This window comes from Elephas maximus, chromosome 6 (genome assembly GCF_024166365.1).
Source record: "Elephas maximus indicus isolate mEleMax1 chromosome 6, mEleMax1 primary haplotype, whole genome shotgun sequence".
NCBI classification, from domain to species: domain Eukaryota; kingdom Metazoa; phylum Chordata; class Mammalia; order Proboscidea; family Elephantidae; genus Elephas; species Elephas maximus.
Genome location: NC_064824.1, coordinates 45,536,020 through 45,548,334, shown reverse-complemented (window position 1 = coordinate 45,548,334; position 12,315 = coordinate 45,536,020). Strand labels below are relative to the sequence as shown.

The window sequence follows — 12,315 nt, the reverse complement described above, 5'->3', positions numbered from 1 at the left end:
TTCAGACATAAGCATAGAGGGATTTAATTCTTTAATGTTTTACATTTCTATTAATCAGTGTGTATAAATCGAAAAATTAAAATAAAATCTCTTTGTGCAAAAAAAAGATTTTTACTGGTTGAAAAATTCAAATTACAAACAGAAAACAATAAATTAACAAACTTACGCTGAATATGAATGAACTGTTTTGGCTGTTTAAACTCTCCTTTGTACAAGCGATTGTAATAGTTGACGTTGCTCTCTGCCTCAGGAACTGGAATGACCATGCTCTCTTTTTTTTCTCTAAACACTTGCTGTGCTGAAATAGCTCGCTGTAAATGATGTTCCTGGAAAATGTAAAGTAGGCAACATAAGTTGTTGTAACAATACTAATTCAATGCATAATTCTATTTAAAAGTTACCAAAAGACTGCAAGAAAACATTGCCATTGCTCTCCCTTGATAACTTGTGCTTTTATTGCTATCCCCTTAGATGATTATATTTTTAATAAGTAGAATTAAAAAAATTAATATACATATTCACAAATAAGAATTTTAAATCTTGATTAAAAAAGTCAGCCTCATTTTCTAAATTAATTGAAGTGTTCGTCACAACTTCCAGATTAAGTGAAAATGTGCAAATCACAGGAGAAGAATTTCAAGTTCTTCTACATTTATATACTTGAAACTTCAGCACTACAAAATTCTGAATAATTCAAAGAAAGACAAAATGATGTTCAACAGATTATATTATCATAGCAGGATTTTTTTTTTTTTTTAAATAAAGGTTAAACAAACCAAAAAAAAACTCTATAAAATACATGGAAGCTCTAATCACTTTTCATTACCTCCATCATTCACTGTAATTAGTCTCTAAATGTTTTCCCAACTTCTTCCTTTACCTTTTAGAAGGTAAATTAGGTCATGTCACTTCCCTAGTGGATCTGGTATTCAGAATAAAAATTAAAATTGCTCTACAGTCTATAAGGCCCTATACCTCTATGACCTCATCTCCTACCCTTCTCCCCTCCCAACCTTCACTCTAGTCATACTATCTCTCCTTGCTGTTTATAAATATTCAAATGACTTGCTTCCAAACTATCTCCAAGTCTCATCAGAGAGGCCTTCTGTGACTTCCCTATCTAAAAGAGCACCCCCGCTCCAGCACTCTATATGCTCCTTCCCAACTTGACTTTTCTTCATACTATTTAGCACCATATACTAGAGATCTTATTTGTTTATTGCCCATCTCCTCCAAGTCTAACTTAAGTTCCAAGAGGGCAAGGATTTTCGCTGGTTTTGTTTGCTTCTATGTCCCTAGTGCAGGAACTACACTACCTAGTGGTCGAAACACAGAAGCCGCTTAATATACATTAACTATATATATATTATATATGTAATTATTCATTATAATTAATGAATAAATGAAATCTTTATTGAATTCTTACTATATGCCAGACTATGCAAAAGTTTACACATAGAGAAACTGAGGCATAAAGATGTTTAGCAACTTGTTCAAAGTCACACAGGTGTAAGTGACAAAACAGATATGAACACCAGCTATGTGTATACAAAGCCAAAATTCTTAATTCTACCGTATTATACCGATATATTTTTTTGAAGCTCTACAGAGTCTAAGAAATTAAAAGATCTTTAATTTCATTCAAGCCTTTAGGATATGTGAAAAATTACTGTTCAAAATAAATTAGTACAATGATCTAAAAGAATCAGTACAATGATCTAAGAAGAAAAGTTTTGATACAGCAATAAATAAAACTGGGGTTCCATTCTATGAAAAGCACACAGTAGGTCAAAAAAAAAACCAAAAAAACCCAATGCGGTCAAGTCAATTCTGACTTATAGCGACCCTACAGGTCAGTATGACTAAAAGTACGTTCTAAATGGAAGACAGGATGACAGAAGAGGATAGATATCAAACAATGATGGCAAAAGAATGACATTAATTTCACTAACTCCTGACATTCGTTATTAATAAAGCAAGAAGAGAGAGGATATAAAAACAAAGAAAAATTAATGAGTAAATAAATAAACATAACAGGAAGTAAGGAAACAAGTTTCTTATGATACAGACAAGATAACAATAAGCCAGGAGAGCTACTGAGATTCTCACGAGCAGCATCAAGTTTCATCAAAACCAAGGTATACCTACTTCCCCCAAATGTCACAAAAATAATCACCTATACTATCACCATAGTCAGCAATTTTATGGCATTTTGTAAGACTAATTTAAATTTAAAAAGCATAAGCATATTAAAAAAAAATACTCTGAATTTTAAATGAATAAGCAAAAGTCCAGGGATTAAGTCAACCTTTAAAAAGAAATGCAAAATGTGGCATGGGAAAGAAGACCTACCTACTAGAAATTACAGAATATTTATAGAGTCATAGCAATTTTTTAAAAAAGCATCAAAAGAACAAATAGTTTCCATTTATGTATGTATGTGCTTACTGTGTGCTAGGTACTTTAAAACCTTAACTCATTTAATCCTCACAACAACCTTATGAGATACGTAACATTATTCCCATTTTTTAGATGAGGAAACTAAGATACAGAGGCAAAACTAAGTGATTTGACCTTATGCCCACATACAAAAGTGGGTAAAAGATGGATTATATATCTGAATATGGAAGGTAACGCCATAAAGTTAACAGAAGAAAATATCTTTGTGCTGTAGGAGTAGATGACGATTTCTTAAAAAATGTCATAAGTACAAACCATAAGGCAAAAAAAATTGATATTATCAAAGTTAAAGATCTCTGTTCAATGAAGGACAGCACATAGTTATTAATAAATTTCTTAGAACGGCAGAAGGTATTTTCAATGTCTAAAACCTGTAAGTGAGTAATACCTAGAATATATAAGGAACTGGTGCAAATCAACAAGAAAAAGACAGCAACCTGAAGAGAAAAATGGATAAAGGACATAAACAGGCAACTTACAAAAAAGGAAACCCAGTAAGCTAATAAGCACATAAAGAGATGCTCAAATTTATTAGTAATCAGATACATACACATTAAAACAAGATAATTTACATCAGACTGGCAAAAATTAGAAATGAGGGTAATGCCAAGTGTTGGGAAAGATGTGAGGACACAGATTCCACATGCATGACTGTGGAATGCAGACTGTTGCTACTATCATAAAAAGCAACCTGACATTATCAGTCAAATTAAACATGCTACTCTATGACCTGGCAGTCACACAGATTGGTAAGTGGACATATTCAGTGAAATGGCATTTGTTGTGAAGGAAAGAAGCAGTGTGGTTATCTGTCACTGGGAGAGTAAAGAAGTAAAATGTGGTAAGATACACAACATGAATATTATGCAGCAGTTAGTATCAACAGTCCAGATGTTGATACTGCACCATGATGGATCTTAAAAGCAGTGCTGAGTGAAGAAAAGTTGTAAGAAACAGAATATAACATATTTATATAAATTAAAAATAAATGCACACAAAACAGTATACGTTTTGCCAGAAGAGACACATTAAACATATTAGAGTGGTTGCTTAAAGGGGCAGGGAAGGGAATGGGAGTGGGGAACAGGGATAAAAAAGAATAAATAAATGAGAGAGGACTTACAATTCCCTTTAAAATCTTGGCTGCAGTGGAGGTGTGGTGTCAGAGATGAGATAAGACTGGTCACATGTTACCAATTGTAGAAAATGAGTGAATGGGGATTAATTATATTATTTTCTCTACTTCTGTGTATGTCTATTTCCATAATTAAAAAATATATATACACAGAAAGACAGACTGACAAGGGGAGAAGGGAGAGAAGGCCCTTGCAAGAGCCAGAACAATGTACCATAAAGTGAAGCATATGAATAACTCAACCCTTTGCAAATGAGCTTCCCTTCTAAATTAAAAAACAAACAATAAATGGATGAAATGCACCTTTATATGATAACTCTCTGTATTATGGTTGTTGTTGTCATTAGCAACCGCAGATCCTGACTCATGGCAACCCCATGTGCACAGAGTATAACTGCTCCATAGGGTTTTCGAGGTTGTGTAACCTCTTGGAAGCAGGTCACCAGGCCTTTCTTTCAAGGCACCTTTAGGTAGGTGTCAACTGCCAACCTTCTGGCTAGTAGTACTTAACTGTTTGTGCCACCCAGGGACTCCAACTACATGTTACAGACGTCTGTAAAACATATTCAGTTTTAAGGTTGAACAAGGATTAGTTTGCTTGTGCACTTCATGCATTCTAATGACCACAGATTAAAAATAACCCGTTGCCGTCGAGTCGATTCCAACCCATTAGCGTCCCTGTATGGGTGGGAGAGTAGAACTGCACCTTCCACAGGGTTTCCCAGCTGTAATCTTTACGGAAGCAGACTGCCACATCTTTCTCCTGCAGAGCAGCTGGTTGGTTTGAACCCCCGATCTTTTGGTTAGCAGCCAAGGCTTAACCACTGCATTACCAGGGCTCCTAGATCAAAAATACACCTCACTAATTAACCGTGAAGGTAGACTTACGAATACTGGTAATAATTTTATAAACATAACAAGCTGGGCAGTAACCTTTTAGGTCATCTAATCCTATGTTTTTCAAACTGCGGTCATCATCTATTAATAGAGTATAGCCCTTGAATTTTTAAAACGAAAGCATAAAACTGAAAACTATCAGAAGATACTGTGTGTAGTGAGGATAAGTATTATTTTATGAAACATTTATACGTTTCACAGGAAACTTAGGGGACGATGAGTTTATGTTAATGGGGGAGGAACTATTTGGAAAGGGAAGGTGAGAATGGCTGCACAACTTGAAGAATGTGATCCATGTCCCTGAATTGCACATGAAGAAATTGTTGAATTGGTTTATGTTCTCCACAACAAAAATAAAATAAATTATGTCTAAGGCTGCTAACCTAAAGGTCAGCAGTTCAAGTCCACCAGGCGCTCCCTGGAAACTCTATGGGGCAATTCTACTCTGTCCTATAGGGTCGCTATGAGTAGGAATCAACTGGATGGCAACGGGGTTTTTTTTTTTTTTTAATACGTAAAAAAGAAAACCCTATGGCTGTAAAAAAAATTTTTTTAGTGAAACATTTATTTCAGTTACATATGTATAAAATGTACTTTTTACTGTCTGTCCCTGATAAAGTCTTACTGCCTGTAGCAAAATTAAACTAATGTAGCCTTCAAGAGATTTGTAAACTCTGAAATAGTAACATGAATCACTATTCCCCCTGACCAAACCACTCTCCCTACCCCCTGAACAACCGCCTACTTTTAGATTATAACACCTTTCAGGTCCATATTTTAAAAGGTCACTTCCTCAGTAAAACCTTCTCTGGCCATCCTAAGTGTTAAAAAAATAAAAAAACCCTTTTATCCGTTCTCCAAGAACCATATACCTTTCCAATGTAAGGCTTTCCAGACTTGTAGTTTCACGTTTGTTTCTGTACTTCTGACTGATGCTCATTCCCCTACTGGGCTGTAGGCAAAAACTGGATCTGTTTTGTATCCACCACTCTGTCCCCAATGCCTGGCACACAGTGAACTCAAGAGTTTCTAGCTTATACTGGAATAAACACAGGGAGGGTGCCCCTAAGCTGCAGGATGAAGTCCCATTTTTTTGAGCTTGACAAACACGTCTCTTAAGTTGTTTAGGCCCTTACTTATTTTTTGACCAGTTGATTTGTCTTGTGTTGAGAATAGTATATTAGAGTTTATTATCAGTGTGTTTTTATGTATGAGTCCTTGTACATCCTGTAGCTTTTGCTTCCCAAAATGGCTGCTGGATTATTTGATGCACAGATTGCTTATAATATGAAGTGACAGATTCTAGACTAGTTGAGAGAAGACACGTTTGTCAACTGGACAAAAAATATTTTGGGGCCTAAACAACTTAATGAAGTATATCTTATAGATATATATTAAATTTTATACCCAATGCCCCTTTAAGCACCCATAGAACGTTAATAAAAATTCTCCATTTATCAGCTAAAAATTGAAAGAATATGGTCCTGCAAATAAAGTGGAAGGGATTGGGGGAGGTGACAATTCTGAGTACACCCTTTGTATAGTTCTGAATTCTAGAGGCATGCTAATGTTTCACATGCTTAAAAAATAAATGATGGGGGAGGGAGAGGAAGAAGTACTCTCTAGGTTGTTATTTTTGTTTACAAAAATGGGAAAGGTGGTACCAAATATGGGGGAAGTTTACAAAGCATGATTCATGTAACTGATGACAATAAGCTGTACACAGGGAAAAGGGATGGATGGGCAAATGCTAGGTTGTGTATAGTTTTCCAACAATTTCATACCAAAAAATAAAATAAAATAAAAATAAAGAGGGGGAAAGGTTACAGATGCTGATAATAATTAAACATAACCAATCACCTCATGGGATTAATTCTCTTGGTTTGGAGGCTGTCATGGATTGAATTATGATCCCCCAAAAACGTGCATATCAGCTTGGTTAGGCCATGATTCCCAGTCTTCTGTGGTTGTCTTCAATTTTATGATTGTAATTTTGTGTTAAAAGGATTAGGGTGGGATTGTAACACCCTTACCAGGTCACATCCCTGATCCAATGTAACAAGAGTTTCTCTGAAGAGATAAAAAGAAAAGGAAGCAAGCAGGGAGTTGGGGACCTCATGCCACCCAGAAAGCAGCCCTGGAAGCAGAGTGTGTCCTCTGGACCTGAGGTCCCTACACTGAGATGCTCCCAGACCACACAAAGACTGATGCATCCCAAAGACCTTCCTCCAGACCTGAGAGAGAGAGAAAGCCTTCTCCTGGAGCTGATGGCCTAGACTTGGACTTGAAGCCTACTAGACTGTGAGAGAATACATTTTCTTTGTTAAAGTCATCCACTCTGGCATCTCTGTAATTGCAGCACTAGATGACTAGGACAGAGGCTTAGGGCCGTGGATTCACAGGGCAATCCTGTCAACTGGCATAACATATAGCTCTTAAAGTTTATGTTCTTCCTCCCAGGATGGTGAGTAGAGTCTAGGGTCTTAAAAGCTTCCGAGTGCGTATCTAAGATACAACTAATGGTCTTTACTCATCTGGAACAAAAGAGAAAAAAGGAAACCCAAGAATCAGAAGAAATTAGACTATAGAACTAACTGTATACATAAACCACTGCCTCCTCCACCTTGACACCGGAAGAACTAAATGGTGCCCAGCTACCATAATGAATGCTTTGATCTGGAACACAATAGATAAATCCTGATAAAAGAGGAGAAAAACGTGGAACAGAACTTCAAATTCTTAAAGAGTTACTGGATCTACTGATGCTGGAGAAGTCCCGAGACTATGGCTCTTAGTCGCTCTTCGAACCATGAATAACAGTTTAGCTCAGAGAGTAAAGACTGCTACCCCTGAGTACTGCGTTTATATTTATATATACGGAAAGCTCTGGTGGCACAGTAGTTAAGACCGTGGCTGCTAACCAAAAGGTCAGTAGTTCAAATCCACTAGCACTCCTTAGAAACCCTACGGGGCAGTTCTACTCTGTCCTATATAGTCACTATGAGTCAGAATTGACTCAGCAGTAACGGGTTTTGGTTGTGTGTATATGTATACGTGTGTGTGTGTGTATATATATATGCTTCTTTTTTTCCTATAAATAAGACCAAAGGGTTAACAACTATTTTAAAGCATAGATTAGAAAGGGGGGGGGGGGGGCGGCAGGGAAGTTAAGTAAACCGAAGTAAATGGAAGTGAAATAACCAGAACAGAAATAATGAGATGTTGGCACAATGTAAGCAATGTCACTGATCATTATATCTAGACACTGTGGAACGGGAGTGGGTTTTGCTGTGCACATTTTCACCAAAAAAAAAAAAAAAACTAAATAAAGAAATGATTAAATCAACAAAGAATAACAACAACAAATAAACCTAACTTATAACAAATGGGAAACCCTGGTGGCATAGTGGTTAAGTGCTATGGCTGCTAACCAAAAGGTTGGCAGTTCAAATCCACCAAGTGCTCCTTGGAAACTCTATGGGGCAGTTCTACTCTGTCCTGTAGGGTAGCTATGACGCAGAATCGACTCGATGGCAACGGGTTTTGTTTGTTTTTTTTTTTTTTAATAACAAATGAATACAGTCACGTGCTGCTTAACATCCATGATACATTCTCTAAGAGTCACGTCACATCCGTGATACATTCTGTAATAGGACATTATGTAATTTGTACGTTGTGTGAACACCACTATTATATGCTTAGCAGAGCTATATGGGATACCTTTGGTTTCACTTCCAAATCAATACTTCTCCTTTGCTTCCTTCTGCTGCTATCATTAGCATTGGTTTGCTGCGTTTGGGAGCCATGATGCGCTTCACAGTAATATTTTCTCAAGAAAATTAAACAGAGATAATGCTACAACACTCAAGAGACGTGCAATACATGAGATTGGCTGCTGCTGCCTATGAGTTGAAGCATACACCTATATACAGTAAACTTTTTATTTTAAGTAGAGAAACTTCATATTAAAATAATGATAAAAAATACAGTACAATACATACACAAGCCAGTAACGTAGACATTATGACTGTCAAAACATACGTGCTATAGGTTATATGGAGTCCTGGTGGAGCAATGGTTAAGAGTCTGGCTGCTAACCAAAATGTCGGCAGTATGAATCCACCAGCGGCTCCTTGGAAATGCTACGGGGCAATTCTACTCTGTCTTATGTGTTGCAATGAGCCAGAATCAACTCGACGACAATTTTGTTTTGTTTTGCTTACAGGTTATACATATATATTATACCATTATATGCCTGGCAGTGCAATTGCTTTGTATGCAAGAGACATAAGATGCATGTGTTGCTTGCAGGAAGCTGTCGCCTTAAATATGCCCAGTTACAACCTCTACATTCCGTAACATCCACTACCTCCTGTTCTCTGATCAGCATTTCTGAACTCTATTATAACCTTATGGGACCACAGACTTGTATGCATCAGATGTTCACTGAATGAACGCTACGCGTGCAGTGCATAACTGTATTCACATAACCACACTGAAAGAAGCAGGGAAGAAAAGAATTTAAGTTCTTTTGGAAAACAGTGATTTGAGGTTTATCTGTAAAACTTAAATAACATACTTAATAGAGTTGTGATGATTATTTATGTTAATAAAGTATTCGGAATGGCCCGTGGCACATAAGAAGGGATGATTAGTATTATTTTTATTAAAACATAAAGGTACAATAAGCAAAATAGTGAAAATTTAAAAACAAAAGAAAATTCAAAATTGTTATAATTAAAAACCTTCTTTCAACACCCATTCGTAATAAAATAATAGAACTCCCAAAATGCAAGGAATAGAAACTCCATCAACCTGACACAAGGGCAGGCACCTGTAGAAAACCTATAGCTAACATCATACTTAATGGTCAAAAATGGAGCACTTTCCCCATAATGTCAAGAATAAGACTATGAGGTTGGATCTCACTACTTCTAGCCAACATTTTAGTGGAGATCCCAGCCTGTGCAGTAAGGGAAGAGAAAGAAACAAAGGCATGCGTATTGGAAAAGTAAAGGAAAACTGTCATTACTTGCAGATGACATAATCATGTAGAGAGAAAACTGCCAGGCCATTTCTTATAAAATAAATATGTACTTATCACAGGACCCAGCAACTCTACTGCTAGGTATTTACTCAAGAGAAGTGAAATTCATGTCCATAAGCCACTTGTACATAAATGTCAACTGCCATTTTACCTATAATAGCCAAACACTAGAAACAATACACACGTCCATCAACATGTGAGCAGACAAAAATTGTAATACTCATTCAACGGAATACTAATCAGCAAAAACAAAGAAAGGGGGACAAACTACTGATATACACAACATGGATGAATCTCAAAAGTATGCTGAGCAACAGTCAGACACATGCAGCTACATATGGTATGGTTCCCTTTCTATGAGGTTCCAGAAGAGACAAAACTAATCTATAATGATAAAAATTGGATCAGTGGTTACCCAAAATGAGGGTGGGACAACTCACTGCAAAGGGGTAAACTTTTGGGGAAAATGAAAATGTTTTATTCCTTGATGTGGTGGTGGTTACATAGTTGTATTTGTTTACTAAAACACATAGGACTATACATAAAATAAATGTATTGTGTGTATATTTAAATTAAGTCAATTTTTAAAATCTAGAAAAAACAACTTGTGATATAAACAAAAATTTAACTTAAACACGTTGGTAAGGTAGTATTTACAATACTGGTGAGAGCGTGATGAGTAAGACAGGCACTTTCATAAATTAGTGCCAGTGAACACACAAAAGTGTAAAGTGGTACGTTTTAAGCCATAAAAACAAACAAAAATCTTCTAACAGTTAACTTATTACTCATATGCTAATTGTAAGTATTATATAATTATATAATAATTATAATAGGAAAAACTAGAAATGACCTAATTGTCCTCAAATACTAGAGTAATTAAAAAAAATTTTTTTTTTTTTATATCTTACTATATCCATATGACGGAGCCCTTGTGGGGTCAGTAGTGAAACGTTTGGCTGCTAAACAAAAGGTCAGCAGTTCAAATCCACCAGCCACACCTCAGAAACCCTATGGGAGAGTTCTGCTGTCGTATAAGGTCGTTATGAGTTGGAATCGACTGGACGGCAATGGGTTTAGTTTTGTTTTTTTTATATCCATATGATAGACTTTTATAATATCTTCTAAAGCTTCATGAAAAATTGTTTAACAACTCTTGAAAATGCTTAAATATTAAGCAGAAATAGCTTTGTTAGGTGCCGTCGAGTCGGTTCCGACTCATAGCGACCCTATGCACGACAGAACAAAACACTGCCCAGTCCTAAGCCATCATTACAATCGTTGTTATGCTTGAGTTCATTGTTGCAGGGTCTTCCTCTTTTCCACTGACCCTGTCTGTACTCTGCCAAGCATGATGTCCTTCTCCAGGGACTCATCCCTCCTGACAACATGTCCAAAGTATGTAAGACGCAGTCTTGCCATCCTGGCTTCTAAGAAGCATTCTGGTTGTAGTTCTTCTAAGACAGATTTGTTCGTTCTTTTGGCAGTCCATGGTATATTCGATATTCTTCACCAACACCACAATTCAAAGGCATCAATTCTTCTTCGGTCTTCCTTATTCATTGTCCAGCTTTCACATGCACATGATGTGACTGAAAATACCATGGCTTGGGTCAGGCGCACCTTAGTCTTCAAGGTAACCTCTTTGCTCTTCAACACTTTAAAGAGGTCCTTTGCAGCAGATTTACCCAATGCAATGAGTCTTTTCATTTCTTGACTGCTGCTTCTTATTGATTGTGGATTCAAGTAAAATGAAATCCTTGACAACTTCAGTCTTTTCTCCATTTATCATGATGGTGCTCACTAGTACAGTTGTGAGGATTTTTGTTTTCTTTATGCTGAGGTGCGAGCCATACTGAAGGCTATGGTCTTTGATCTTCATTAGTAAGTGCTTCAAGTCCTCTTCACTTTCAGCAAGCAACGCTGTGTCATCTGCATAACGCAGGTTGTTAATGAGTCTTCCTCTAATCCTGATGCCCTATTCTTTTTCATATAGTCCAGCTTCTCAGATTATTTGCTCAGCATACAGATTGAATAGGTATGGTGAAAGAATACAACCCTGACGCACACCTTTCCTGACTTTAAACCAATCAGTATCCCCTCGTTCTGTCCGAACCACCACCTCTTGATCTATGTAAAGGTTCCTCATGAGCACAATTAAGTGTTCTGGAATTCTCATTCTTCGCAGTGTTACCCACAGTTTGTTATGATCCACACAGTCGAATGCCTTTGCATAGTCAATAAAACACAGGTAAACATCCTTCTGGTATTCTCTGCTTTCAGCCGGGATCCATCTGACATCAGCGATGATATCCCTGGTCCCACGTCCTCTTCTGAAACCGGGCTGAATTTCTGGCAGTTCCCTGTCCATATACTGCTGCAGCCGTTTTTGAATGATCTTCAGCAAAATTTTGCTTGCGTGCGATATTAATGATATTGTTCTATAATTTCCACATTCGGTTGGATCACCTTTCTTGGGAATAGGCAGAAATAGCAGGAAACTAAAAATCATACCCATGATAATCTCAAGTACAATGATACATTATAGTATGCACAGATGCAGAATTAAAAAAAAAAACTTCTAAGTTGGAAAGAAATGCACCAAAGTATTAGATAAGAAATCATAGGTTGTTTCTATTTTCTTCTCTACACCATTCTACATTTTCTACAATTTACTCAAAGGAATGTATTACAAAAAAGTCAACCAATGCCAATCTTCAAAGACATTTAAATTGATCTGGTGTCCCTTACAGAATCAATGAAAGGAAAAGGTAGA

The 12,315-nt window shown here is 36.7% G+C and overlaps 1 protein-coding gene across 2 annotated transcripts in view; it reads right to left on the bottom strand.

Annotated features, from left to right (window-relative positions):
- The window catches only part of EPC2 (enhancer of polycomb homolog 2), a 160,438-nt gene that overhangs the window by 112,442 nt on the left and 35,681 nt on the right, over positions 1-12,315 (bottom strand). For both annotated transcript variants that reach the window (XM_049887166.1, XM_049887164.1), the window contains exon 2: positions 167-326. In XM_049887166.1, coding sequence (XP_049743123.1) covers positions 167-326 — 160 coding nt within the window. The remainder of the gene's footprint in view (positions 1-166; positions 327-12,315) is intronic.